This window comes from Enoplosus armatus, chromosome 4 (assembly GCF_043641665.1).
Source record: "Enoplosus armatus isolate fEnoArm2 chromosome 4, fEnoArm2.hap1, whole genome shotgun sequence".
Lineage (NCBI taxonomy): Eukaryota > Metazoa > Chordata > Actinopteri > Centrarchiformes > Enoplosidae > Enoplosus > Enoplosus armatus.
Window position 1 is genome coordinate 12383198 of NC_092183.1, and position 25171 is coordinate 12408368.

General features: G+C 40.4%; 1 protein-coding gene across 1 annotated transcript in view; it reads left to right on the forward strand.

The window, feature by feature from the left end:
• ntrk2a (neurotrophic tyrosine kinase, receptor, type 2a) overlaps positions 1 to 11266 on the forward strand; it is a 73945-nt gene extending 62679 nt beyond the window's left edge. The window contains exons 17-19 of the mRNA XM_070903932.1: positions 293 to 377; positions 8462 to 8620; positions 11081 to 11266. Coding sequence (XP_070760033.1) covers positions 293 to 377; positions 8462 to 8620; positions 11081 to 11266 — 430 coding nt within the window. The remainder of the gene's footprint in view (positions 1 to 292; positions 378 to 8461; positions 8621 to 11080) is intronic.
• Positions 11267 to 25171: the final 13905 nt, after the last annotated feature.

Sequence of the window (25171 nt, forward strand, 5' to 3'; positions counted from 1 at the left end):
TGATTCACATGCAATGAAACAACATAAGCTGTATATGCCGTATCTATTCCAAAAATATGCACCATAATAATACATTTTGAAAATGTAACTATCTTAAATAATTACTGAAAACTTTCCGTCTCTTGATGTTTATAAATGTTCAAACATACTTGACTTACATTCATTATATGTTTCTAGTAAAATAAAATAAAAGTGCAATTTCTTCACCGACATCGAAACTTTTGTCAGGTATAATAATATATATGTATGTTTGTTATTTCGCTGTACTTAGTTTGTGTTTGTTTTCTAACAGGAACTGCCTGGTGGGTGAGAACCTGCTGGTAAAGATTGGAGACTTTGGCATGTCCAGAGACGTCTACAGCACTGACTACTACAGGGTAGGTGTATGTGTCGAGATCTTTTCTGGCCCTTCTTTTAGCCTCCCTCCTCCCTGCTGCATGGGTCCCTCTCTGCTCCTCCCCTGCATGGGCATGACTGACGGACTCAGGCAGAGTTACAGTCAGAAGCTTGGTGTGGTAGGTCAACTAACTGAGTGCAGTGCAGTGAAATTAAACATACATGTAGCTGTGTGCCAAACTGTATATAATTAAATGGACTAAATAGAGGGGGTAATTAGCATGCTTTCGTTTCGTTTGGATAATCACTGCAGCATTTTCTGCCACTGAGGGCCAAGACACGCCAGTTGTTGTAAAGTTTTTTTTACAGTATAATTTATTCACTGTTCTTTTATTAAGCAGGTGTTCATCTTAAATTTAGGAATCTGCCGTTCACCAGAGACCTACCAAGCAGATAGCTGCATGACAAGCAATGATACACTTTAATACACTCACCTGATGAAAAGTATTTATTAAAATTACAAGAATATAACCAGAAACTCCCTAAACGAAGCCATATTGATAATATGTTATGTTTTTTGAATGGCAGGGTAACAACATTCTATCTTTTTGAAATATTATGTATGTAAAATAATAAAGTGTATTAAACAATATTTATTTATAAGACTACCCATTAAATCAGATTGTTATTTTAGTACACAATTTTTCATAAGAAAGGCAATACTTCTGTGATGTGTGCATCCTATTTTCTTTACTGGAGATTTTGCCAATTAAATATTAAATATTAACCTGCAGGCAGGTTTCAAGACAAGTTGAATCTGCTGTTTTTTGAAAATCTTTTGCCTCAAAATGCTTAATTTGTGACATTGAAATAGACACCAAAAAATCTATTGGATCCCTTTTGAGAAATCATCAAACATTTCTAAAAAGTTATTAATTAAGTTCAATAAAGTGAATTTGTGATTCAGTAAACATATTTTTTGGTCTCAATCAAAGTCTAAACCACAGCATTATAAGATTGTTTTTTTTAATGAAAACATGTTGAGTCTGATATAATCTGTATATTCTCTATAATGCAGACTACAGCACCAAACATGTATACAACAGTACAACAGATCTATTCAGACTGCGGGAAGTGTAGATCAATGGGATGTAACACACACACACACACACACACACACACACACACACACACACACATCTCACGGCCAGGGTAGAAAGGGCTACTCTGCAAAAAGGACAGGGAGAGGAAATGCAGCCGCATTTATAAAAAAAAATATCCATGTTGTCTGAATGGGTGTGTATGTTTGTGTGTTGCAGGGACATTTAGCAGCTCTGCTATGAGTGTCAAGATACGAAAGGCAGCTCAGAGTGTGTGTGTGTTTTTCTTTCCGTCCGTACAGCAATCTGTCACCTTTCCAAAAGGCCCAAATGTAATAAATCGTACTGATTGATTGAGAGTGACTGTCCATTTTTCCTGCCCTTTCTCTCGTCCACTGTGACAGACTGACGTGAGTGACAGTGACAGAGAACTGAGGAGGAGGAGGAGGAGCAGCCATTCAATGACAAACAATAACTTTAACTATAACATTAAAGATAACTATGATCTGTAGGCCATTTGATGGATTTATAATTCAGCATTAGCATTGATTGATACATTTTATTTAACCCTAACCGCTACAATAATTAGTCTGGAAAAAAAAGCTCAGTACAATATATAGGAAAAACTGTTTTCCAGATTTAGTTCTCTTTTCTTACATTTAATATACACAATTACAAGTATATTAAAAAATATATATAGTTCAATAGAAATTATAATGCAGACACATGACAGTAGCATGCCAATATAAGAAAATTCCAGGTATATTTTTCCTTTCTCTCATGATTAGAAAGAGACTTTATCTAGAGTAGAAATTCCTGTTTGCTGTTATTTTACTGTTAATCACATTTCGCTTAGTTTCCCCACATGAAGACAACCTCTCACGACCCCAGAGCTAAACCACAATGTTGAAAAGGTCAGAAATACAAGATCCACATGGCCACAATCAATCTGTATTCTAAGCGCATGGAAAATTCTTTTCACTGGTCTTTTTCTGAACACTGCGGAGATTAAATTTGGAATAACTAGTTGTGCATGGCATCAAATTAAAGATGTAAAAAAGATTAAGGCTTCTCCTCTGTGGCTTTCTTTTGTACTATCTGTGTGTGACGACACAGCAACCCCCCCCCCCATCTCCTCCTCCTCCTCCTGCTCCTCCTCCTCCTCCTCCTTCCTTTCACCCCTCCTCCATAAAGCTAAGCGGCGAGGCTGTAGTCATGGCAACGGGCGAAGGCAGTGGCGGTGAGCCTCAGAGTTGTATCCAACGTTTCTCAGGAAGAAAAGTAATCAGAGAACTTCTGTTTAGTATGCTGAGGCAGTACTAGAGAAGGAGAGGGGGAGAGGGAGAGAGATGGAAGTGTGGGAGACGGAGGCAGGAGGGTGGCAAAGAGATGAAAGGAGAGAAAGAGCTGGAGAAGGAGAGAGACGGAGGAAAAACGGGGTGGGAGGCCAGGGAGGGAGAAAACAAGACGCAAATAAATATACAAAAGGAGAAAAGGCAGTAATAGAGCGATAAAGGAACATACACATGCCGAGGTGGCAGAGGAGAGGTCTGCAGGAGAGGCAGCCTGTGTACAGTGCTACAGGATTGTCAATAACAACACATATACTGCAGCTTTAGACAGCCACAGAGCAGCGTATCAGAGACAGAGAGAAGCAGCAAGAAGTGACAGAAAAGCACAGAGAGGTAGACAGACAGCAAAGCAGAGGAGAGGTGCAGCACGGTGGGAGGTAAAACACAGTGATCCAGCCATGTTTCAGCATCCAGTGGAGACAGAGATGGTGCGTGTGTGGTGGGGGGGTGGTGGTGGTGGTGGTGTAAGGACCCAGTCATGCTCTTGCGTCAGACAAGAGCAAAGATGAGTCATAGAGGAATTGGAGCCCCCCCACCCTCCCACCATTGCTTATGCGTGTGTAGGGAAGCAGAAGCAGAGGCGTAGGACTAAAAGGGGCTGTGGTGACGTCATTGAATCCCCTGTTACACAATGAACCTGACAGAAGAAGACAGACACGATGCCTCGATTCAAACCTTGAGCCTCTCCATGAAGCCTGTTTTTTTTTTAGTCTTTGTGTGTTTGTGTGGGCGAGTGGGTGGGGTAGAGTTGGGGAGGGTGAACACACAATATACAGCACATTTATTCCTTTTCTCCCTAAACAGATTTCATGCCCAAATGTGTAGAATGAAAGAGAAATGTCTGCTTGGGTTTTGATGTTTCGAGCCTGACTGTTTTACGCTGCAGACACAGACTGTAGGAAAACACTCTGCAACAAAGCAGAGCTAAACAATCTCTGCAGAGTAATTTGGCTTGCGTGTTGTTGTCTTTTTTTTGTTTTTTACAATCCATCTCTGGGTCCCAACCAACACAGACAAACAGCATCTTAATGGATTACCTGGAGAGGCTGGAGTGGAGCAGTTATCTGTGCAGGAGCGAGCGGACAGACAAAACACTGCTGTCTGTGTGACAAGATACACATCAACACAAAGATGATACAGTCGACACATATTAAAGTCTATCACATTGTGAAAAACTAAAATTTAACGACTTTATTCATCTCTATGTATAATCTTATTGTACCTTTTCCATTATTATTATTTTTATGTAAATGCAAAACCACAAGACAACAAGACCACATATCAAAATGACATAAAGAAACACATAAACCTGCCGTACCATAGAGACAAACCCATAGAAAAACAAACAAAACAAAATGTTGAAGCATGAATTCATCTCGTTTTTGTATATATCGCTTGTGTAATATAATACTTCACAGCTAAAACATGAATTTCACATGTGCTTTTATTAACACAACTTTTAGTCTGCCCTCATTATGTGCTGTAGATGCACAGCTATGCAGCCAGCTAGATACACATCTTCAAACAAGACAGCAGTTGGCCTTTGAAGGTTTTACTGGATGAAGGTCTTTTTTTGATGATGTTTTTGACTTAAATTATTTTTCAATTTTCAGAAAAACATTTGAGTGATGAACACGAATTCATTTTTCACCCCACCATGTTATTTGAATACTTTGAATACTAGTAAATATTGTAACATACTGAACCAGTAATGAGACAATGGTGCGAAAAAAAGTTGCCACAATATTAACAGCAGCTTCTGGAAGAATTCATATTGTTTTTAACTTGGCAATTAAGTGCTTTGAAAGTCCAAAAAAAATTTTTTGTGGCAGCATCACTAAAATAAACAACAGCATGTTGTGTAAACTGACATGTCAACCACTTTACTGTATCTGGGCCGGGCAGAAGAACAAGCTCTTTTCTCCAAAGAAAACAAATAAAACACACACACACACACACACACACACACACACACACAGACAGCAGCATTCTTGGAAAGAGTTTCTGTTTCCATAGCAACACAGAGGGCAATTAAGGTAGTGTGTAACAAAGAGTGGGCGGAGTTAGTCACGTAAGCCCCTCCTACACCACATCCCATAATGCTTTCCTTTGTAACCAGTCCAGTTGCCATGGATACCACAGCCTCCAGGAGGTCACTACAGAGATCCCACAGCCCTCCTCTGCTTTAGTTTTTAGTCCTTTTTGTGTTCGGCTTTTCCTGGAACACTCAGGCAGCGGTCTGTCTCGCTGAAACGATGCATATTTATAAGAGGGAGAGGGACAGAGACAGACAGGCGGGCTTAAAGACGGTGAGGGAAGGTGAGAACGAGTGAGAGAGATTGAGGATGAGAGAGAGAGAGAGAGAGAGGGGGGAGCAGAGGAGACAAAGACTGACGACGAAGGTACTGACAGCAAAGATAAAACAGGGAAAGAGCTGCTGACAGAGAGAGATGCACCGTCTATACTTCACTGAGAATCTTAAAAATGTTCGCTCTTTCTTCTGTAAACGTGACTTTCTTAATATTCGATGCCCCCTCCTGCCCAATGACAAGAGGATTTCATCTTTCCCTTCCTGCTCCTTCATTTGTTTTCTTTCCTCTTGTTTCCTCTTTCAGTTCAGCCTTGTTAGAGCCTTTTTGAAAAGACTGCCGTTCTCCTCTCTCCTCATTCTCCCTCAGTCTCAAAGCACACTCGCTCAGTCAGTTAACAAACATTAAAAAAATGAAGCCCAGCAGTTCAAGAGCCCAGCATTAATATTTCAGACCATCAGGGGAAAAGATCAGCCATGATGAATAAAACAAAAAGACTAATGTCTATGATCAGGTTCAGACACATCAGTGAATAAATAGTGTAGAGTCAGAAAACTATCTATAGAATAGAACAAACAATGGCTGTGTCCAAAATCACTTTCACTACAACTAATCTAATATTATTCACTATATAGTGCACTACATTTACTGTCATTTTATTTTAATTCAGACTAAATCTTCCCATTTCTCCTTATTAAACAGCATTCTGTGTGTCCGGTCAGATATGTCTACCATATTCCACTAGCTTTCTTACCCTTCAATCTAAACTTTATTAGCAAGTTAAGCTAACATTAGCTTAATGAGTTGATTCAGTTAGCTACGCAACAGTTAAACCTGCCAGTTTCTGGGTGTAAATATTTAGCAACAACTATTCTCTCCATAAGAAGTTTAGTTTGTGTGGTGCAACCCATTTTAATTTAGTGATGCACAAATCTTCACTTGGTAAAAACCCTAACATTACAGTGAACTGAAGAACAGTCACTATGGAGTATCTACTGTATGATATAGGGAGAAGTGAATTGTGGAGTGGTCTCGGACAGTATATTTACATTTGAGAACAGAGCATTATAATTCTGATATCCAAAGATGAAGAAAACATGTTTGTTGTAGTATAAATAGTGTTGCATAGTGTGTTGTAGTGTATATAATGTAATGTGAAAACCATTTGCTGTCTTTTTTATTGTATTCCATATTATCATTCCTACATTGTCACCTTTGTAACACACTGCTTTGGCATTATGACCCTGCCAATAAAGCACATTTGAATTTGACAGAGACAGAGAGAGAAATGCAAATAAGAAACAGACAAAAACCAGCAGCAAGACACGGATTTACAGGGAGAAAGGCGAGGAGGGCCTGGTTATGAAGAGTAAGGGCTGCAGAGATGGAGGCAGATATGTTTCCCCCAGGCGTACCAGCAAACCTGATGGCTATCTATGTGACCGTGCACATTTTATTACTCCATAAAATAACCCACTGACTAACAAAGAAACAGGCCAAGTGTGGGTACCAAGCCATTAATAACAGACATAAACCTCAGAAAATGGATTGTGCTATCTGTGTGGAGCAATGGAGCGCAGATCGGTCTGTAGATTCATGTTCGGAGGGGGAGTAAAGGGAGAGGGGAGAACAACATCAGGGTTTCATTCACTTTCACTTCGAGCTGGCTGGGAAATCTAACATGTTTAAAAGGAGGATCAGTTTGTTGTTACGGCTGGGTGCCTAATAAATGAATATGAACATCATTATAGCTTCTATCCAAACATAATACTGTAATTACATGTTAGTGTGTGCTGAAGGGGCTCTCTTACCTTTTGTCACTGGTGAAGCATGGAGAAGTTTTTCACGCTCCAACCTCAAAGATTAAGCCTGCGCAGCGTCACAGTCTGTGAGAGTCTGAACAGAAATGAACAGTCGGTGTTTATGAGCAGTAAAAATAAATAAATAAATAAACAGCAAATGAATACAACAATCGAAAAGGCTCCAAAGGCTCCGTTCAGATTAGAGCTTAATGAAATGACCAAATGTCTCTCAGAGTGCCTGTGAGTTCTTGTGTGGGGTAAGCTGGTGATTTCTGCTTTCTGAGAATCACTGGAACTCACTCAGCTGTGCAATGCTATTTTTTAAGGTCTAATTAAATAATATTTTGAATAATTCAATTTGACCCACATGGGAACACGAGCAGCGCACGTACTCACATACTGCAATAGTTTATACTCAATCAGATATTTATTTATAATGGATGGCTGCTAACAATTTGCTGACTCACACAAACTGGCTCATACATTTTCCAGCAAACATTTGACTGTTTACCTGATCCAGCAACTTTTATTCATCTGTTTTTGATCGTTTGGCTGATCACAAACAATTTGTTTTTCTCATTTATCCTCTTATTGTGATCGGTGGCCAATTAATTAGTGTCTTCCCCGTGAGCTCAATGCTCATATATGTACATACCCTCTTTGTTTGAGGGGATATAAAGCAGTATACCCTTCAGTGAAATAACATTATACACTGATCAGGAGTGAGAAGTGTGCTACAGTCACGGAGATGATGCAATCTACTGTGCCGTACCAGCAAACCTCAACAAACACATTGGGCAGTAGTTGGGAGGAGTGAAATGTTTGCAGCGCTACTTTAAAATGTATTGAAATTCCTGAGTGAACCCTTGTCATAAATGTGAAAAGCCGTGTGACCATGCATTCGAAATGCATGATGTCGCAGAATAGAGGAGAACTGAAAAGAAGAGAACTTCAAACAATATGTTTATTGATTTTTCTTTTAACAAGAAATGTTGAAGTGGCATATTACAGCAGCAAAAGACAAACAAGTGGTAGTAACCACAGCAACAAGAAAACAAAAATAAATGAATTAATGATAATGAAACAGCACAAACAAAACAGAAGTGTTACAGAATCATAAAACAAACAAAATGACCTTTTATAGCGGTCTGATTCAATAGGATAGGACATATTTAGGACATATTTCAGATGAAACACAGCGCCACAAGCCAATGCAGATATCTCTCACCACCACTCCACATGCACACAAAGAATAGTAAATTACCCAGAGTTCCTCTCATTAGTCAGTATTTCACATTACTTTGCTCAACAAAATCCAAAAATGTTCCCCAAATCTTCTTGAAAGTATTTTGTTTACCCATAACCATATATGAAATACATTATGTATTTGTTTAATTTCCCCCGGGGATCAATAAAGTATTTCTGATTCTGAAAAGAAGAGAACCTAATATAGAGCGTCTGTCAGAGGATGATGATGTTTAACACCTCTCTAAATCTAAATTTTTTCTCACGCTCACGGTACACGACTCTGACTTTATACTCTCTTTGTGTTGTGTTCAAAGGTTGGAGGTCACACCATGCTGCCAATCCGCTGGATGCCCCCTGAAAGCATCATGTACAGAAAGTTCACCACGGAGAGTGATGTTTGGAGTCTAGGAGTTGTTCTCTGGGAGATCTTCACCTATGGAAAGCAGCCGTGGTACCAGCTCTCCAACAATGAGGTACAGTGAACTCACCAGCAGACACAAAATCTCACATTCGATCACAACTTGGTGTGACAAAACAACTGAAGTCAAAAGTACAAAACAACATAACTTTATGTAAATGTAACCATGGAAGAACATTATTATTATTAGCTTAGTAAGTGATGGCAAACAAGATGTCGCAGCCCCAAGATATGAGAAAACAGCCCCTCAGTCAGAAATAAAGGTAAATATTTGATCAGTTTTGTGTGCTAGTTTCTCATAGGTATACGTTGTGTGAATCCTTTTGCCCGAGTCATCGCATTATATAACATAGATAGTTTAGGAACTCAGTGAGTTGTTTATCATTTCATCGTGTCTTGAATTAATTGTGAGGTACGACACAGAGCTGTGGAGCTCGGAGCGAGCAGATGTGACTCGCGTTTTGAGTGGAAAGGAATTTTTAAGCCCTGTTTTTCAAAAGGGCTCACAAAATGTCCCATATTTCTTGGCATGGATCTGAATCACACTGCATTTTGCGTTTTTTTTGGTTCAGGACTTAAACTCTGTTCTCTAAGTACTTTTCTCCTCCAGCATACAGTGACACAGCCACTAAAAAAAGTAGTGAGAAATGCCAAATTTCCTAAAGCCCAAAGTGACATCTCCAGATTGCTTATTCTAACAAACAGACCTAAACTAAAGCTGTTTGATTTACAATAATATATTAAACAGAGAAAAACAGCAAATCCTCACATTTGAGGAGCTGGAACCAGAGAATGTTTGGCATTTTTACTTAATAAATGACTTAAACAATTAATCAAGATAGCTGCTGTTTAAACCCCTCAACAAGCAGCGGCCTGCCTGCGGATTAGCTGAAACAGACTCGTGCCATGCAGCCAAACGTTTTTTAAACCCACAGAACTTTTAAATTCCAGGGGAGATCCCGGAGTTATCAAATACGTTGGGCTGAAGCTCATGAGAAATGTGCCAAAATGATGCACAATATATATCGAGAGTGTTGCAACCAATAAAAAACATGCATTCTTGGTTTTCACTGCAAACATCACATAGCTTCAAAGAACAGCTGGATCAGACTGACAGACAATATCTGTGATACTGTCAGACAGTGTGGAATAAGATTATTTTAACAATTTTAAAACTGCAAAAAGGGAAACAAAAAATCATTTTTATAAAATAATGTCAGCTTTATTAAACTCAAATCACTGACATAACAGGATAGCAAATCCCTCGTTTAATGTACTGTATTAAATACACGCCAGTCCAAAATGTCTGCATCTAAGTGTAGATTAAGATGATCTGTTCTTTATCATCAAAAAAAAAAAAAAACTAGTAAACAAATAAATAAATAAGCAAGCAATTGTCTGTTTTTTTCTGAATAATTAATAACTCTCACAAATCTTGCCTTTGCTGCACTCTGGGTCTTGACCCAGTTTCCGGAAAACAAAGCTGTATCGGAGCCCTTCAACCCTTCACCTCAACAACCATATGATGTCCTCAACTCTGGTTACAGCTTTCAGACCATGTCAGCAGCCCCTTTTCTCCTGACTCACTCTGGTTACACTCAAAATTAACCTTTAGCCCCTTTCCGCGGTCTTCTTTTCCCGTTTACATCTATTAAATCTCTCTTGATTCGCAGTTCACTCACCTTCTGACCCAAATCTGATGCTAAAGATATCTTTTTACACAGGATATTGGAGTTTTGTTCCAAAATGAGATATTCATTATTTATCTACTCTTACAAACTGATAACAATCACAGAGTGAGGGGGAGTAGGTAACTGCTTGATTAGCAGAAATGATTACACTCTTACAAACTGGAGTCTCGATCATTTAGAGATACTGAATCATAATCTCCAGGTATTATTTGAAATGGATATACGGCAATTTGGAAGACACACAACTGTTTTTTTTGGAGCTTAATAGAAGCCATTAATTGGTATTCATTCCACGCACACAGCAGGGTGTATTTAATGGCTGAGGAAATTATAAAAAACGTAATTATATCACAGTATAGACATTCTCCAAACCGCAGCCAGAGAATGATATACTGAGGAGAGCTCTCTTATGTATATAGTACTTTCAAAAAGTCTCCTTTCCTTGATCCACAAACGCTCGTCCTGAAGTTGATTTAAAGCTAAAACCTTTATTTTTTAAATGAATTTAAAAGTCAAATAACAAAATTTCCTCTTACACTGCTATTGAGAAGTTGAGTTGGATTTGTCTGGTTGACCACTCCACTGTAACTTCATGTCTTCAGTAAATAATTTATTCACAGTGACATTTTCACTGTCTGCCGCTGCAGCGAGGTGAAACGACTTCACCAAGCCGATGCTCCATCATCGTCACTGGAGTTTGAACTCGCAGGAAGTTGCGAATTTCAGCTTGAATTGATGGAGGATGTTGCTGTTTGTTTTGTAACAGTAGGGCCAAGGCTACCCGCTGACATTAAACTTGATTGTCTGTCTTTCTTCCTCTGCAGGTGATAGAGTGTATAACCCAGGGCAGGGTGCTGCAGCGCCCCAGGACCTGTCCTAAAGAAGTATACGACCTGATGCTGGGCTGCTGGCAGAGAGAGCCGCACATGAGACTCAACATCAAAGAAATCCACGGTCTGCTCCTCAATCTGGCCAAGGCCTCTCCTGTATACCTGGATATACTGGGCTGAACACAGGAGGAGGAACGGAGGAGAGTTTTGGATGTGTGTGTGTGTGTGTGTGTGTGTGTGTGTGTGTGTGTGTGTGGTTACTGTATCTAAGTGTGTATGTGCATTTGAGGTTGCATGCATGTGTGAGTGTGTGTGTGTGTGTGTGTGTGCTAGGGTGGTGACACCTGTGTATGAAGTGTGCGATGCTCGTGCAAGTGTGTGCGTGTGAGGCACCGCTGTACAGGATGTGAAGCTATTATCAAACTAAAGGCAATCAAAAAATTCCTCAAACTCATCCCCAATCGCCTCTTTCCTTCCTGCCAATTTCCTCTCCTTTGTGCATCTCCACTCCTTCCCTCCTTCCTTCCCGAAGAGACATTTACGAAGAGTAATTTAACTTTGGAAGAGGGAAAAAAAAGCTTCTCACTTCTTTTCAAATGCTTTAAACTGACTGGGACTAAATTGATGAAACCTGATTAACAGGACTCATCCCTCGCTGCCTGTCGGACAACAGGACTCGTCTGAACAGCCGGAAATTTCAAGGAGGCGCAGCGTGGGGAGGATTTCCGGAAGCTTCGATCCTTTGCGTGTAAATATGAGATGGTGAGACGTTTTAGAGGAGATGGCTCTGTGCGACGTCGAGCCATAAAGACACTGTGTTTTCCTCGCCCTGTCTGTCTGTCTGTCTGTCTGCCTGTCTGTCTGTCTTTCCGTCTGTCTCTACATGAGTATTAATGTCAGCATTCATACAAAATGGCCTGCGGAAAAGACTACACAGGCGATGACTAACACACTGGTACACATACAGTAAGTAGACTGAATAATGACCAGAAAAATGATGGAAAAGTAAACACAATCCGGTCTTCTGCCTGCCGGATGACACAAGATGATTTCTGGTTGGCTGATTTCACTGATCATCACTAACAATACAGTGCCTGCTGAAGCTGAACTGAACTGCTGTGGTGGAAAAAAATACTTCAGGAGGAAGGCTGAGGTATTCTACTATACTGTAACTGTGATACTAGAAATGTAAAAAAGCTTGATCTATCTGGCACTGATCTACAATATCTCCTCATGCAACAGACTGATATATATGATTATAAGGATATATGCACTCATATCTGCATACTGCACTGTTTTCTGTGACATATTTATTTTGCTCAGGCCTCAGACTGCACTGTCATACAGCACATGGTAACATGATGACCGCTTTTTTCTTTTTTCCCTCCTCGAAGTGACAGATGCTTCACTTGTGATGTCGAGCGCTCGTGTCGGAGGTCAATTGATTCATTTGTCCGCAGCTGTCCGACAATCGTGAGGTCTTGGTGTGGGGGGGGGGGTTGCTAAGGGAGGCTGGGTTTTGAATGGTCAGATCACGGTCAGATGTGTGGGTAGCTGCGCTTTAGAAGGTGTGGTTCATTTGGTCAACCCATATTAAATCATCAAGGCTCTCAGCACTCAGACATCCTTGAAAACCACATCTGTGCTAGAGGGGATGCACACAACAACACACACACACACACACACTGTATACCTTATCCCGTCATCCCTCCATCTACACACACACACACACACTGAAAAGACACTCAAAACGGGCCGAGAAGGAAATTGAATTGTGCATGTTTTATTATTTGAGCGGTGCAGTGCTTTAGCCAGGCCCCGTCCACTGTAATGGTGTAATGTATATTTCATTAGAGCCTAATGGGCTCCATTAGCACAGTCTCCTCACAGACATTCAAGACTTATTGTTTTATGGCTGAGAAGTAAGGAAGGATGGAGGGATGGAGAGGTGAAGGGGAAGAAAACAGAAAGAGAGGGGCCCTGGAATGAGGAGAGGAGAAATAAGAGGAGGGGTAATAATGCATATTGGGAAGAAATGGAGAGGAAGGGAGAGGGTTCAGAAGGGAAGCAATGGAGTAGAAAGGAAAGGTACGAATGGATCATGTGGAGAAAAGATGAAGGAAAAAGAAAAGATAGAGGAGTGAAAAAATGGGGGAAGAGAGGAGGTGTGAATGTCCTCAGGGAGAAAGTGAAAGTGAGCATCCATCATCACTGTGGCCTGCAGATGTTCTATAAGCCACAACTTCAACTTCACGCTCCCATCACATTCCTGGCCTCAACCACACACACATACACACACACATTTTACTGGCAACCCACCAACAGCTTACACTGAAAATAAACTCAATAATGCACCACACATCCCCATTATTGAGAACCACTTCACTCACTTACAGCTCACATATCTGGTCAAAATGCGAACAGACACACTGTATATATACAACAGCTCACATGCATGCAAGGAAAACACATTTAATGTTTGTTTTGGCATTTTACTGGGGACATATTTTAGTCTTTACAGACATATTAGAAAAGTCATAATCACTGCAGTTTCACTAACAGCCATTTTAATTAGATGTGAAACATCAATCTGGAATTATAAGTCTTATTTGTTTATTAACAGCAGCACTTGATGGTATTGATGTTTGTGAACTTGAAAATGTTGATTTTATTGATTTATAGTATTATTATTTATAAATTAAGAAGCATTTTGTACATTTCTTTCTATATCTAAGGTTGCCTTTTGCAACAACAAACGGACTGAAATTGATCACTGGTTGAATTATGTTTTAGCAAATGTTTTAGCAAAGATAAATCTTGAGTGTAAATGTATTTTTATGTCAGGCTCCCCCTCTGAACAGCTACCCAGCCTATCCTCTTGTACAGTGTGCTCTACAACAGGGGTGGATGTTTCACCAGTCGGCCACATTTGCAGATTTAGTTTGACACATTGCAGATTTATTGTCACCTGTCAGAGCATGAATGCGAGGGGTTAATGGCTGCAGCACTGACGAGGCAGGCTAACAAGGTCCTCAAAATCCATCCCTGCTGTATAGTCAAGTGGAGTTTGCATTGAGTGAGCACACTCAACACGATTCAAAAACTTGCCACACAATAACTCCGTGCAATAACAGAGGGCAGAGGTGTGTGAGGGCATGTGTGTGAGCTGGAAACAAATGGCGGGAAACAAAACTACGAATGCCTCGGATGTCAAAAGAGTAGAGTAGGTCGAAGCAACGTTCCAGCTGGGTGCACTGTGTGTGTACGTACCTGCTGTGTTCCCTTTTTTTTAAAAAAAATAATGAACTGTGTCAAGTTGGACAGCAGTGATGTTTTGACAGATAGGAAGAGGCTTCGAGAGGAGGGGTGTTTGTTGTGATGAAGACGACGCAGGAGCGTTCTGTGAAACTTTGGCTGAAGATCGGCCGTCTTCGCATCGATGCCTCAGATCAAAAGATATTGGTCAAACAAAGGGAAACAAAAGGGAGGAAAAACAACAACTGCTGTATGAATGGACACCTCAGAAAAGGAGGGACTGACAATCACAGACTTCTCTCTTTCTCTCTCTTCTTCAAGTGACCTACTGTAAAATAGACTATTCAACCAACTTTCCTCTTCTATGCTGCCTATACTGTACGTGATAGTCTTAAACTTTGGTCTCTAAAAGTGCTACTTTTTTCCTTTTTCTTTTTGTAAAATGAAATAACAGCGAGAGGAATGAACAAAAATACATGTACAAATGTGAATAAGCTGCTGAAAGAAACAAGCGTCACACACCGCTGTGTCCGAGACTGTGTCAGTATGTAGATTGTACTGTTTTCTTCTTTTGTCTTAGAAGCGGAGGGCAGAGAGACGGGTAGCTACATGGGACTCACAAATACACTAAATGACATACAGCAGCCCCCGGGGATGCAGAGCGGTGTTTGCTCATTGTGTGTGTGTGTGTGTGTGTGTGTGTGTGGAGAAGGCTGATTGATGCTGGGGTGAAGTCAGGAGGGATCCAGACTCTAGCCAAATCCTAGTTCAAATGCAATGAGATTCAACGGAGGAATCAGGAATTGATTTGTTGTCGCTGTTCACCAATTCATGATAAAAGACTTTACCCAGTCGTGTTGGACTGAGGTTGGTATTATGGCAGCTAAGATTTATGGAATCACTCAATTGCTTTATTTATGTCTCCAAAATCAGCCTTCTTCTGGACACAACTTACTAAAAGCCTGGGTTTCACAGAAGTATATCAGCAATATTAATGGATATTTTCTTTCTGCCAATTGCCTCGCTATGACATAAATACTGGGCTGAGTTTGGGCTAAAACCACGCGACTCAGTGAACTGAGGCATATTCATACAGATGCACATCCTGACTTTGAGTGTGTTCTGATCCATATCACGTATAATCCCCCCTCTCCCTCACACACACAACCCCTCACATCACAATCTAAGCTAATAGAGCTGAAATATCATAAAGGTCATCTTTAAGATTACCTTTGTGCTTGGATGCTTCTGAGCCCTGAAGAATGTAATACCACAAAAACTGCTTCTCTTAAAAAAAATTGAAAAAAATTGAAAAAATGAAACTGTGATTTGCTATATGCAGTATCTCTGTTTTTCAGTATCAGTTGTTTTTTTGGGGGGGTTCTGTGCTATTTGTTCCTGTGTTTCGACGGTTTCGCTGCTGCCACTGTGGTAGGAAAAAAAGGAGGATTTTGGATGTTTTGTGGCTGTTTGGATTGTAAGAGGCTTAAAATAGGACAGCGGACAAAGCGCTGTAAGGTTGGTGTATGAAAGAGACGTTAAAATGTTATTTCTATGCCTAAAATTGCTCTTCGAAATGTAAGAAACATCTGTATTGCAAAGCACACAAGGTGATTAAAAGCTGGAAATATTCTGATTGACGCAACAAATGTCTGTCTTTGCAAACAGGTTGTTATTTGGTACAGTAAAGCAGAAGTGCTCTGGTGGCAAACACACACACACACACAAACACACACCAGAGGGAACTTGTACAGTCATGCAGTTGCGTGGTGGAAATGATCACAGTGAGTCACGCTGATGGTGATGATGATGATGATGATGATGATGATATGATTTCTCTCTGAACGTGGACCAGTCTGTCATGATACAATGTAATTAATAAAAAGTGTTATGTCACATCAAAGCTCCTGCAAGTGAATATACTAATAATAAAAGTTAAGTGTGTGTGTGTGTGTGTGTGTGTGTGAGAGAGAGAGAGAGAGAGAGAGAGAGAGAGAGAGAGAGACAGCCAGCAAATGAAATGAAAAAGAAAGCGAGGGACTTCGTAAGAAACAGAAGAAGACGTACTCAGGCATGCTCAGGGCGATGTGAGAGAAACAGAAAAATATGCTAAATTGAATTCAATGATAGAGCTGGAGTGTTTGGGTGTTGCTGTATCTCTCCCATTCTATTAATCCCAATATAAATCCAGTGTCTTTTAAGAAAAAAAACACTTGCTTGGTTTGCAGATTAGGAGCAAGCTGAGGGCTTTTGCAGGGAATTGTACAAGCAAATTGGATGGGAGAGTACGTCTAAATCCCTGATGCAATTAAGCAACAGCTGAATTAATATGTTCTTTTTACACAGAGCTCTGTCTACAATTTATCTTTTAATAAAAACGTCATTGGAAAGGAAATGAGAAATGCACAAGGCGGCACAAAATTCACCTTGGTGTTAAGAGTGTGTGTGTGTGTGTGTTTGCGTGTATGAGCATTAAGGAAGCGAGTGGTAGTAGTGCTCTCCTTGGTGTACAGTGGAGAATTCCTGTACTCAGCACCTCAACCTCATAAATAACACTTTTAATCAACGGACACACACACACACACACACACACACGAGTTGTGAGGATGAGGGGGGCTGTAAAAGCTGATCTACTGTATCTCCTTGTAAGACAAACACAGAAGAACTGCTGCCGCTCTCGCAAGACTGAAGGACATCTCAGTGGTTCAGTCGCAGAGATTGTAGAACATGTAACCAAAATGTCCGGCCTTTTAAATCCAGCTAAACATCTTTGTCACAGCTCCTCCCCGTCTTTCTGCCTCAGGACAGAATTACTGCACACTTGATCCCAATTAATACATGCTTAACCTCAATAATAGTGGTCTAAAACTGGAAAAAAGGTACTGTAGGCGGGACCAGAGGACTCCACAAGAGTATATAAGTAGTTTCCTTTAGCAATTCTAATTCATTAAAACAGATTTGCTTTAAGTATTTCAGTTATACTAATTTGCTTTCTGGCAGATGGTTTTGGCAGCCTGTAAAGGACTGAGGTTTTGGATTCAGGGGGTCTGAACTTGACTGTAAATAGGGCTTGACCTCCAAGATCCCCCCCAGACATATAAAAATGTTCAGTTTGAATATGAAATTGTGTCAAAAAAAGTTCAGCTAATGAGTTCAGCTCCTTCTCCCTCATTGAAGAATTCAAAATCTGTGAAATGTTTGCTGGACACAAAGTGTCTCCTGCTTCATGGAAAAGTCTGTTCTCACCGCGTGTGCACTGGAGGTTTTACATTTCTACATCTCACTTGTGTAAGTTGCATACTGGACCACCATTGGCTTCCAAACTAGTTGTAAAGTCACAAAATCGTACTTATACATACACATCTTCAACTGAGTTTTAAGGTGAGCACAGAGAAACTTTCAGCAGATGAACGTGAAAACAGCCTTCTGGTGTCAGACTCTGCACACACTTTGGTCAAACATACAAAAAATCAAGTAATTTATTTATTTACTTGTAAAGCACTTCATCATTATAGTGTCAAAAGGCTGCACAGTGCGAACATGTAAATTATAAGTGTAAATGACAACTCCAACGTAGGAGAAAAGTTGATGTACTCCTACGAAACCTCATTATAGAAGAGAAAGAGACCTTGCTTCACCGACAGAGATGGCCAGGCATGCGCACAGCAGGTAAACAATGAGTAAACATTGATAATGAACATAAACAAAAATAGACAGAACATTGTCGGTAGCATCAACAAGGTCGTGACAGGAATGACAGCTGGTGCAGAGACACTTAGGAGAAGCCAGGAGGGAGGAAAAGTCATAGAAATGTTTTTGTCACAGAAAATAATAGAGCTTGTATTCTAACAGCAGAAAAGCTTCCACTGCCTGAAAATTGCGCCTAAAAACATTCAAGATGGAGTTCAAAGCCTGACAAAGCCTCTCACATGAGTGGTGAGACATCTGAAAAGGTGATATATCACCTGACCAAAGTGGCTGAAACCCTGCAAAGACAATATCTCAGCCCTTTTCGACACTTTCCAGCCAAGGAAATAATGGCCGTCGAGCCAGGGCTTAGTGTCTCTATCAAGCGTGCTGTACATCAAAGCCTTGGTAATGCCGTTACTAACTATAGCCTGCCTCTGTCTTAATACTATACTATTAGCAGTAACCTCATTTCAGAGGATCTAAAAGCAGCGGGGAAGAGCAACTGTAGCTCGGAGGAAATGTGTCATTGTTACAGAAACACAGGCTTAGAGAGGAAACACACAACAGAACGACGTTTCAGTGGAGACAAAGACGAGGCGAACCGAAGCTGCCTCATAATGACGTGGACCAATTAGAGATTTTGAAGGGACTGACAGGCGGTCATTAGTGGTTTATCCTTCACCACTGCACCTGTGTGGTGACATCATCGCCACCACAGGGAGGAGCATGCATGTGTATACAGTTTGTGAGTGATGATGGTTGTCTCCCGCTGCAAGTAGCATTATAAAGCATAATGAATGTGTTTTTGTTCCCTCTGAATATTGTTATTTTCTTGTAACGGTATTCAAATGAAAATAACTTGACTGTTTTTTCTTTTCAAGAGGAGGTGAAGTGTATGTCTGAGAGACGATACTGTAAGTGGGTTTCCATCCACCTGTCTTTATGTGCATTTTCATTTTGCGCTTAAACAAAACTGCAAGGAAACGCTGGGGGAAAAAAGTCAAAATATTGCAGAAAAAAAAGTTTTCACGCTTGGCTGATGTAGAAAAGTTGTGTAGATAGCAACAAATGCAAATGGAAACGTGCATAAATTCACATTTTCTTTTGCAGCTTTTTTTGGAAAATGTGGATGGACTTATGTAACTGTGGCATAAGTGGCAATTAGAAGACAACACTTAATTTTCGATCTCTTGAGTCAGTTGCTTGTTTTACGTCTGTGATAAAACAGTTGAAATGTTTAACACGTTAAAACAAAAGTGAAGCACACATAGAAGAGTAACAAAGTCATGTCAGTTACACAACAATATCTAAAGTTTGCAGACATTAGCTGGCATTAGCCACCATAAGCTAGTGGTCATACTAGACCAAGTTCTAAGAGGAGAATTGTGTTATTTCTTCTTTCAAAAGATACGTAGTCTCGCTTCAAGACTGAAAAAGTCAACAGTGACTTGTGGCACAAGTCATGACATGGTTACTTCATTAACATTTAATCAAAAGCATTATCTTTCCCTAACCTTAACCAAAGTGCTTGTATGACCATCCTCCACCCCGATCGCCTCCCTCACATGGTTGCGGTCCAAAAATGTAGAGCTTCCTTTTCTTGAAAAAAAAAAGTTGCTGCAGAAACTACATTTCCTACAAAACAAATTAGTAGTATATACACGTAATTTTGAGGTCTGATTTTTGTTCCCCCGCCAGTCTGCCGGGGCCATAATGGAGAGAGATTTTCTTTTTCACAGGTTTTCTGTTGGATTGTTTAATTATTTCAGGTAAACGCATGAGGTGGTTGGAAAATGACTACAAGTAATGGCTCACTTATAACAAAAACAAAATGGATTAGATACAGATACAAATATTAGGGTGGCTGAACAAACACAGATATGATTACTATCAACGCCTCTGCAGATCCCTCCAGTGAATTCCAATGAAAAAGGCGCTCTAAATACACAAAAAAACGTTCCCTGAAGGACGACACCATCAAAATGGAAAACAAAGAAAGACAGGACAACCTCATGAACGAGAGCCATTCCTCATCTTCTGTCTCCTCCTGCTCCTGCAAGAGTTTCCTGTTCCACCGAAACGGAACAGCCAGTGGCTTTATCAAGATTTATGAGCTAAATCATCATTGGAAATATAAGACACTTGTTGGGGCACAAGGGGAGGTGGGAGAGGAGGGGGAGCAGGAGGAGAGAGAAAGAGAGAAAGAAAGAGACGATGCCGGCTGGAGAAGACAGGGAGAAAGAGGAGAGTGAGTGACAGAAAAACAGGAAGACAAACAGAGGGAGATAGAGGGATTCTGGTGAGAATGGATGTCTAGACTTGATCCAAAAAAAAAAGAAATCTCATCTTATGCTCCTGCTGTTTTCCTCTCTAAATGTGCTGACATCCCATTTGAAAGCTGTTATCAAGAAAAACGCTCCAAAAACAAACAGAAGTGTAGCAGAGATAAAGGGCTGAATGGACCAGAGACAAATGGAAAATGAGGTGAATCTCAAAGTCCATCAGCCACAGCTGTTACATTACACGACCCATCCTGATGATGCGTTCATATTTCCTCAAGAAAAACAACAATAACACACACATGAAAGACAGCGAGCTGAGACACAAACAGTACACTAATCACACCAGCGCGGTGGCATGTCGCTACTGGATCACAAGAGGAGCGAGGTCGAAAGGTTCAGGAGCAGATAAAATACACAGTCTTTAAAGTAATATAGTACTAACAGTGATATGAGTAGATCGATAGTACAGAGCTGAAGCCAAGCGGCATTTAGCTTAGCTTAGCATAAAGACTTGAGGCAGTGGGAAACCGCTAGCCTGTAAAGTGTAAAATACATACATACTAACACCTCTAAAGCTCACCTATTGAAAAGGTAGGTGAATCTTGTTTGTTTAACCTGGATGAGAGCAGAATTGTAAAAAAATACACTTTTGATTATGATTTTAGGAGGAGTTGAAAGTTGGAGACATTTCTTGACAATGTACGGGTTACAAATGAGACAAAACACAACTCACCTCAAGGCTTATTTAGTAGCTGATCTGGAGATCTTAGTCAAATGATCTTTAGTAGTCAGATGTTGTGGAATTACAGATGTTGGCTTAAAAGTTTTAACTTTTAAAATTTCAACTAAGTTTGAGTGTTACTGTATGATGCCTCTGTACACCCGGGATCAGACCTCTAAATATATCAAAAGTTCAAGTTTTTCGAGTTATTGAGTATGTCGAGTTTTAAGTATTAGTGTCAGCTTTCAGGCCAAAACAGAGTAGAGTACACTTACAGGATGTGCAGGTATCAAGTGGAGGTAAAAGTATTCATGCTTTATTGTCCTTCCAAAATATTAAGATGTAGGCTACATAAAGCTGATAACTTGTGTTTTCATTAACTTGCTGTTGATGTTATATGTGTATTCTTTTTACAGTAGTAAAGTATGTTGTACTATGACAGTAATGTTAGCAGAAATAAGAAATGACCTTAAGTATTCGCATGAAAATACATTGTTCGTTTTTTGTTGCACCAGTTTCAACTCCTTTAAAGTGCTAAATGGACCTTGAGTGAGACTTTCTTGTTTTGTTTGCTGTTTCCGAGGTCCAGAATGAACCCTGAGATAGCACATGATGATTAGTCAGGTTTAGAGTTGTTGGTAGGAGTATTTTTGAACTGGACAAAGCCAGGCATCACTGTTGTGTGTGGTCACAGGGGCAACAGAGCACACTTCTGACCATATACACCTACAGCATCGCACACTGTGAAAATGCCAAGTTATGTTCTTTGGCATAAACAGGGAATACAAATTGATAGGAGTTAGAAATAAATATTTTATGCCAAGAAACCACTCAAATTTCTTGCCTCGACAATGGTGAGCGAGTATTGATAAGTCAAGTTTCTGTGATGTTATTCATTACAAACTGAGAAAGTCTAGTTGACTTGTGTTCTGCAGTTGTGGAGTGCAAGAAAACCTTCCTTCTGAGCTCACTCCAGGTTTACTTTACACCAGACTCCGTTATACTTCTTTTAACATTTAATCAGTGTAATTGGTTTGTCAGTTTCACGTTTAATTGAATCATCTATCAACTTTGTTTTAACATATATTTCAGCAGCCTGCAGTCTGTCAGCGGCCACTGAAACTCTGCTTCAATCTAAGTGCAAATATTGAGACAAATAATAAATATATTTCACAAAATGTTAAACTATTCCGTTAATGTCATATGTACATGAAAGATACAAATTATACATTATGCCCAGTAAGCTAACTAAACATTTGTCATGTCCATACCTTTGTTGGAGCAGTGTCCTGATCTTCTTAACTCTAATCCACCTGTTCTGTAGAGATCTGCTGAATATTTAATTGTGTTGATGTGAAAAAAACTTTACTCAAAATTCAAACGGTGTTAGTGCTTAAATGCCAGCCCTCATTATTTTGCAGCTTGTGCCACCTTTAATGAGCTTATAGCGTCTGTCCACTGGACAAAACGACACTAAAATGACTGCTGAGTCGTGTGTTTCTGCAAATTGAATCAAGTGTGTCTGCAACTGCCTGATTTTCATATGATTGACTAATGAATTGATGTAAGTGACGCAAACTAAACTAAATCAGCTTCATTTGCTCTTTCTGAGATTTTAATGATAACTGCTTGTATATTTCCTCTTGCACACATTGGATTTTAGAGGCAGTGTTGGAGCCGTGGTGACAAGGAAACAGAGAAAGAAATATAATGAGAGGAGAGATGGAGGGGAGAAACTGAAACACAGGGAGAAAAGATAGAAATAAATTGTTTGTCAACAGGTTACAATAAACACATTGATGACAGAAAGACAAAGAAAGGAGGGAGCAACAGAGAAAACAATCCATCGAATAAAGGACAAATAGCAAGAGAGCAATAAAAAGCAGGACAAAAAATAAGACAGAATTCGAACCAGGTGCAGACAGTGCAATCAAGCATCAGGAGCCAACAACAGAAAACACTGGGGAGCCTGATGCAGAGAGAGCGACACAGCAAGCAGCAGAAGAGATCCAGTGAACAAGGGATGGGCTTTTGATGGAGTCTCATCTGGAGTGTTTATGACGAGGCAGCGCCAGCAACGTAATGAGTTGACTGATCAATCTTTCCTCCTTGGCCCGTTGGATCAATAGCACTGTTTTGACATCCTACATTAAGCTCTAACTAATTGCCAGATTGCTAAATGCTTTTAAGAAGGAAGAAAAAAAAACATATCCAGGGCAATCAATAATGCAATCACACCAGTGACTCTCCTGTACTGCCAAGGGAGGACGGATGTGCTGGTGCGTGCGTGTGTGTTTGTTTGTATAGATGCATGTGTGAGTGTGGCCAATGTTAAGGGCCAAACTGATACCTGGTTCATGAATTGTAGGACTTGTGGATGCATCTTATTTGTGTGTGTGTGTGTGAGTGGTGTTGAGGCAGCTGGGAGTTGTGGTCAGGGGAGGAGAGCAGAGTGGAGCGATGGTGTGTTTGGGGTTTGAACCTCGGTGGCCTCAGTGGGACAGTTAGTTGACTTGACTCACTGCTCCGTGGCTAAACCACCAAGACTTTAAAACAGCGCTCGCTGACAGGGGAGAAGAGACTTAAAAGCTTCATTTAATAACGGCTTTGTGTGATGTTGAACAAAGAAAAGCTGCCAACCTGGGTTTCACGGCAGATGATCAGACCATAGATAAAGAAGTATAAAAGAAGTGGACGTAGCCACAATGATGTCACCCATTGGTTTGTGGACTACCATTTTGATGGCCGTAGCCATCTTGGTTTTTTTTGGAGCCAGAAGAGGACAATAGGGTGGAGCAACCTGACTGTACCTGGCTCCTGGCTATGCCGTACAAAGTCTCTACTGACAAAGTTAGCCTGTAAATGTATTTACTGGAAAAAAAGAACAGCCAACTCCGAGAGCGTCTTTTAGCGCAACCATATGCCTCTTTGCTGATTGACAGGTCACCGTGGTAGTAACTTATCAATCACAAGGATACCAAGGGAGGACGAATGTGCTGGACGGAGGCCCTAAAACATACCCTGCTTTATCTTCTATTTTACTCTAAATGGGACCATACTTTACAAAAAGAACATCATGCTATATTGAAGAAGACTTGAAACCAGCGACTGAGACCATAAACTCATTAGGAAAATGTTTACTGAGGTAAGAAGTAGGGTCATTTTCTCATAGACTTCTATACAATCGGACTTCTTTTTGCAACCAGTGGAGTCACCCCCTGCTGGACATTAGAAAGAATGCATGTCTAAGGCTCTTTAGCACCGGCTTCACTTTTCAGACCCAGAGGTTGGTGCTTGGATCAGACAGGTTGTAAACAAGCCAACAGCCGATTATCGAAACCACTTTATTTGGAGGTAAAACTGAAAGAAAGTTATAATCCCTCATTGCACCAGAAAACTGTGTTAGTACCATCAGTCAGTGTTAACCCAGGTCTGTGAACTGTGAACTACAATGGACTGTAACTCCTATTGCCGCTAGAGGACTTGTCACTCATTTTTGGGGAATTTGCTGAAACATTTGCTTTTCTTGGGAGGACAGACTTCAATCTCTGAAGCTCTTAAAAGCTTCTATACAAACTTCAGAACCTCCACAGGTTAGCCCGCATGCTATCCTAGACTTTTGTGATGCTGCCTTGTTCCAAAGTTTTAGCAATTAATTTGCTGAATACAATGTTTTTACATTGCTACAAAGATAAAGTGGTCATATAGCAGAATTATCCTACAAGTCTCTCTCTTGCTTTCTCTCTTTGTCTTGAGGATAAACCCATGAGGACTTGATGGAGATGATATTACAGAACAATGGGTGAATAAAACAAAAAGTCTGTGTGTGTTTTAACATGCCTGTATGTGTGCACGTATGATTAAGGGCCAACATGTTTTTGCCCAGGACTAAGGGGGTCAGGGATGAACAACATCGGACCACAATCTCTTCTTCTTCTTCACCTCTACAAAGCAGTGGGGGGTAAAAACGCTTTTTCATGAATTTTTCAGACAAGTGGTGCTTCTCGGGGCTGAAGGGCCTCTCCCGTACTGTCGGTACATGCATTTTTAACAAGGAGAAACACACCGGACAAAATGCCACAGATTTAAAGTGCTGGCATAAGGGTGTCTGACCTGGTGTCTTACTATTTTCACAAT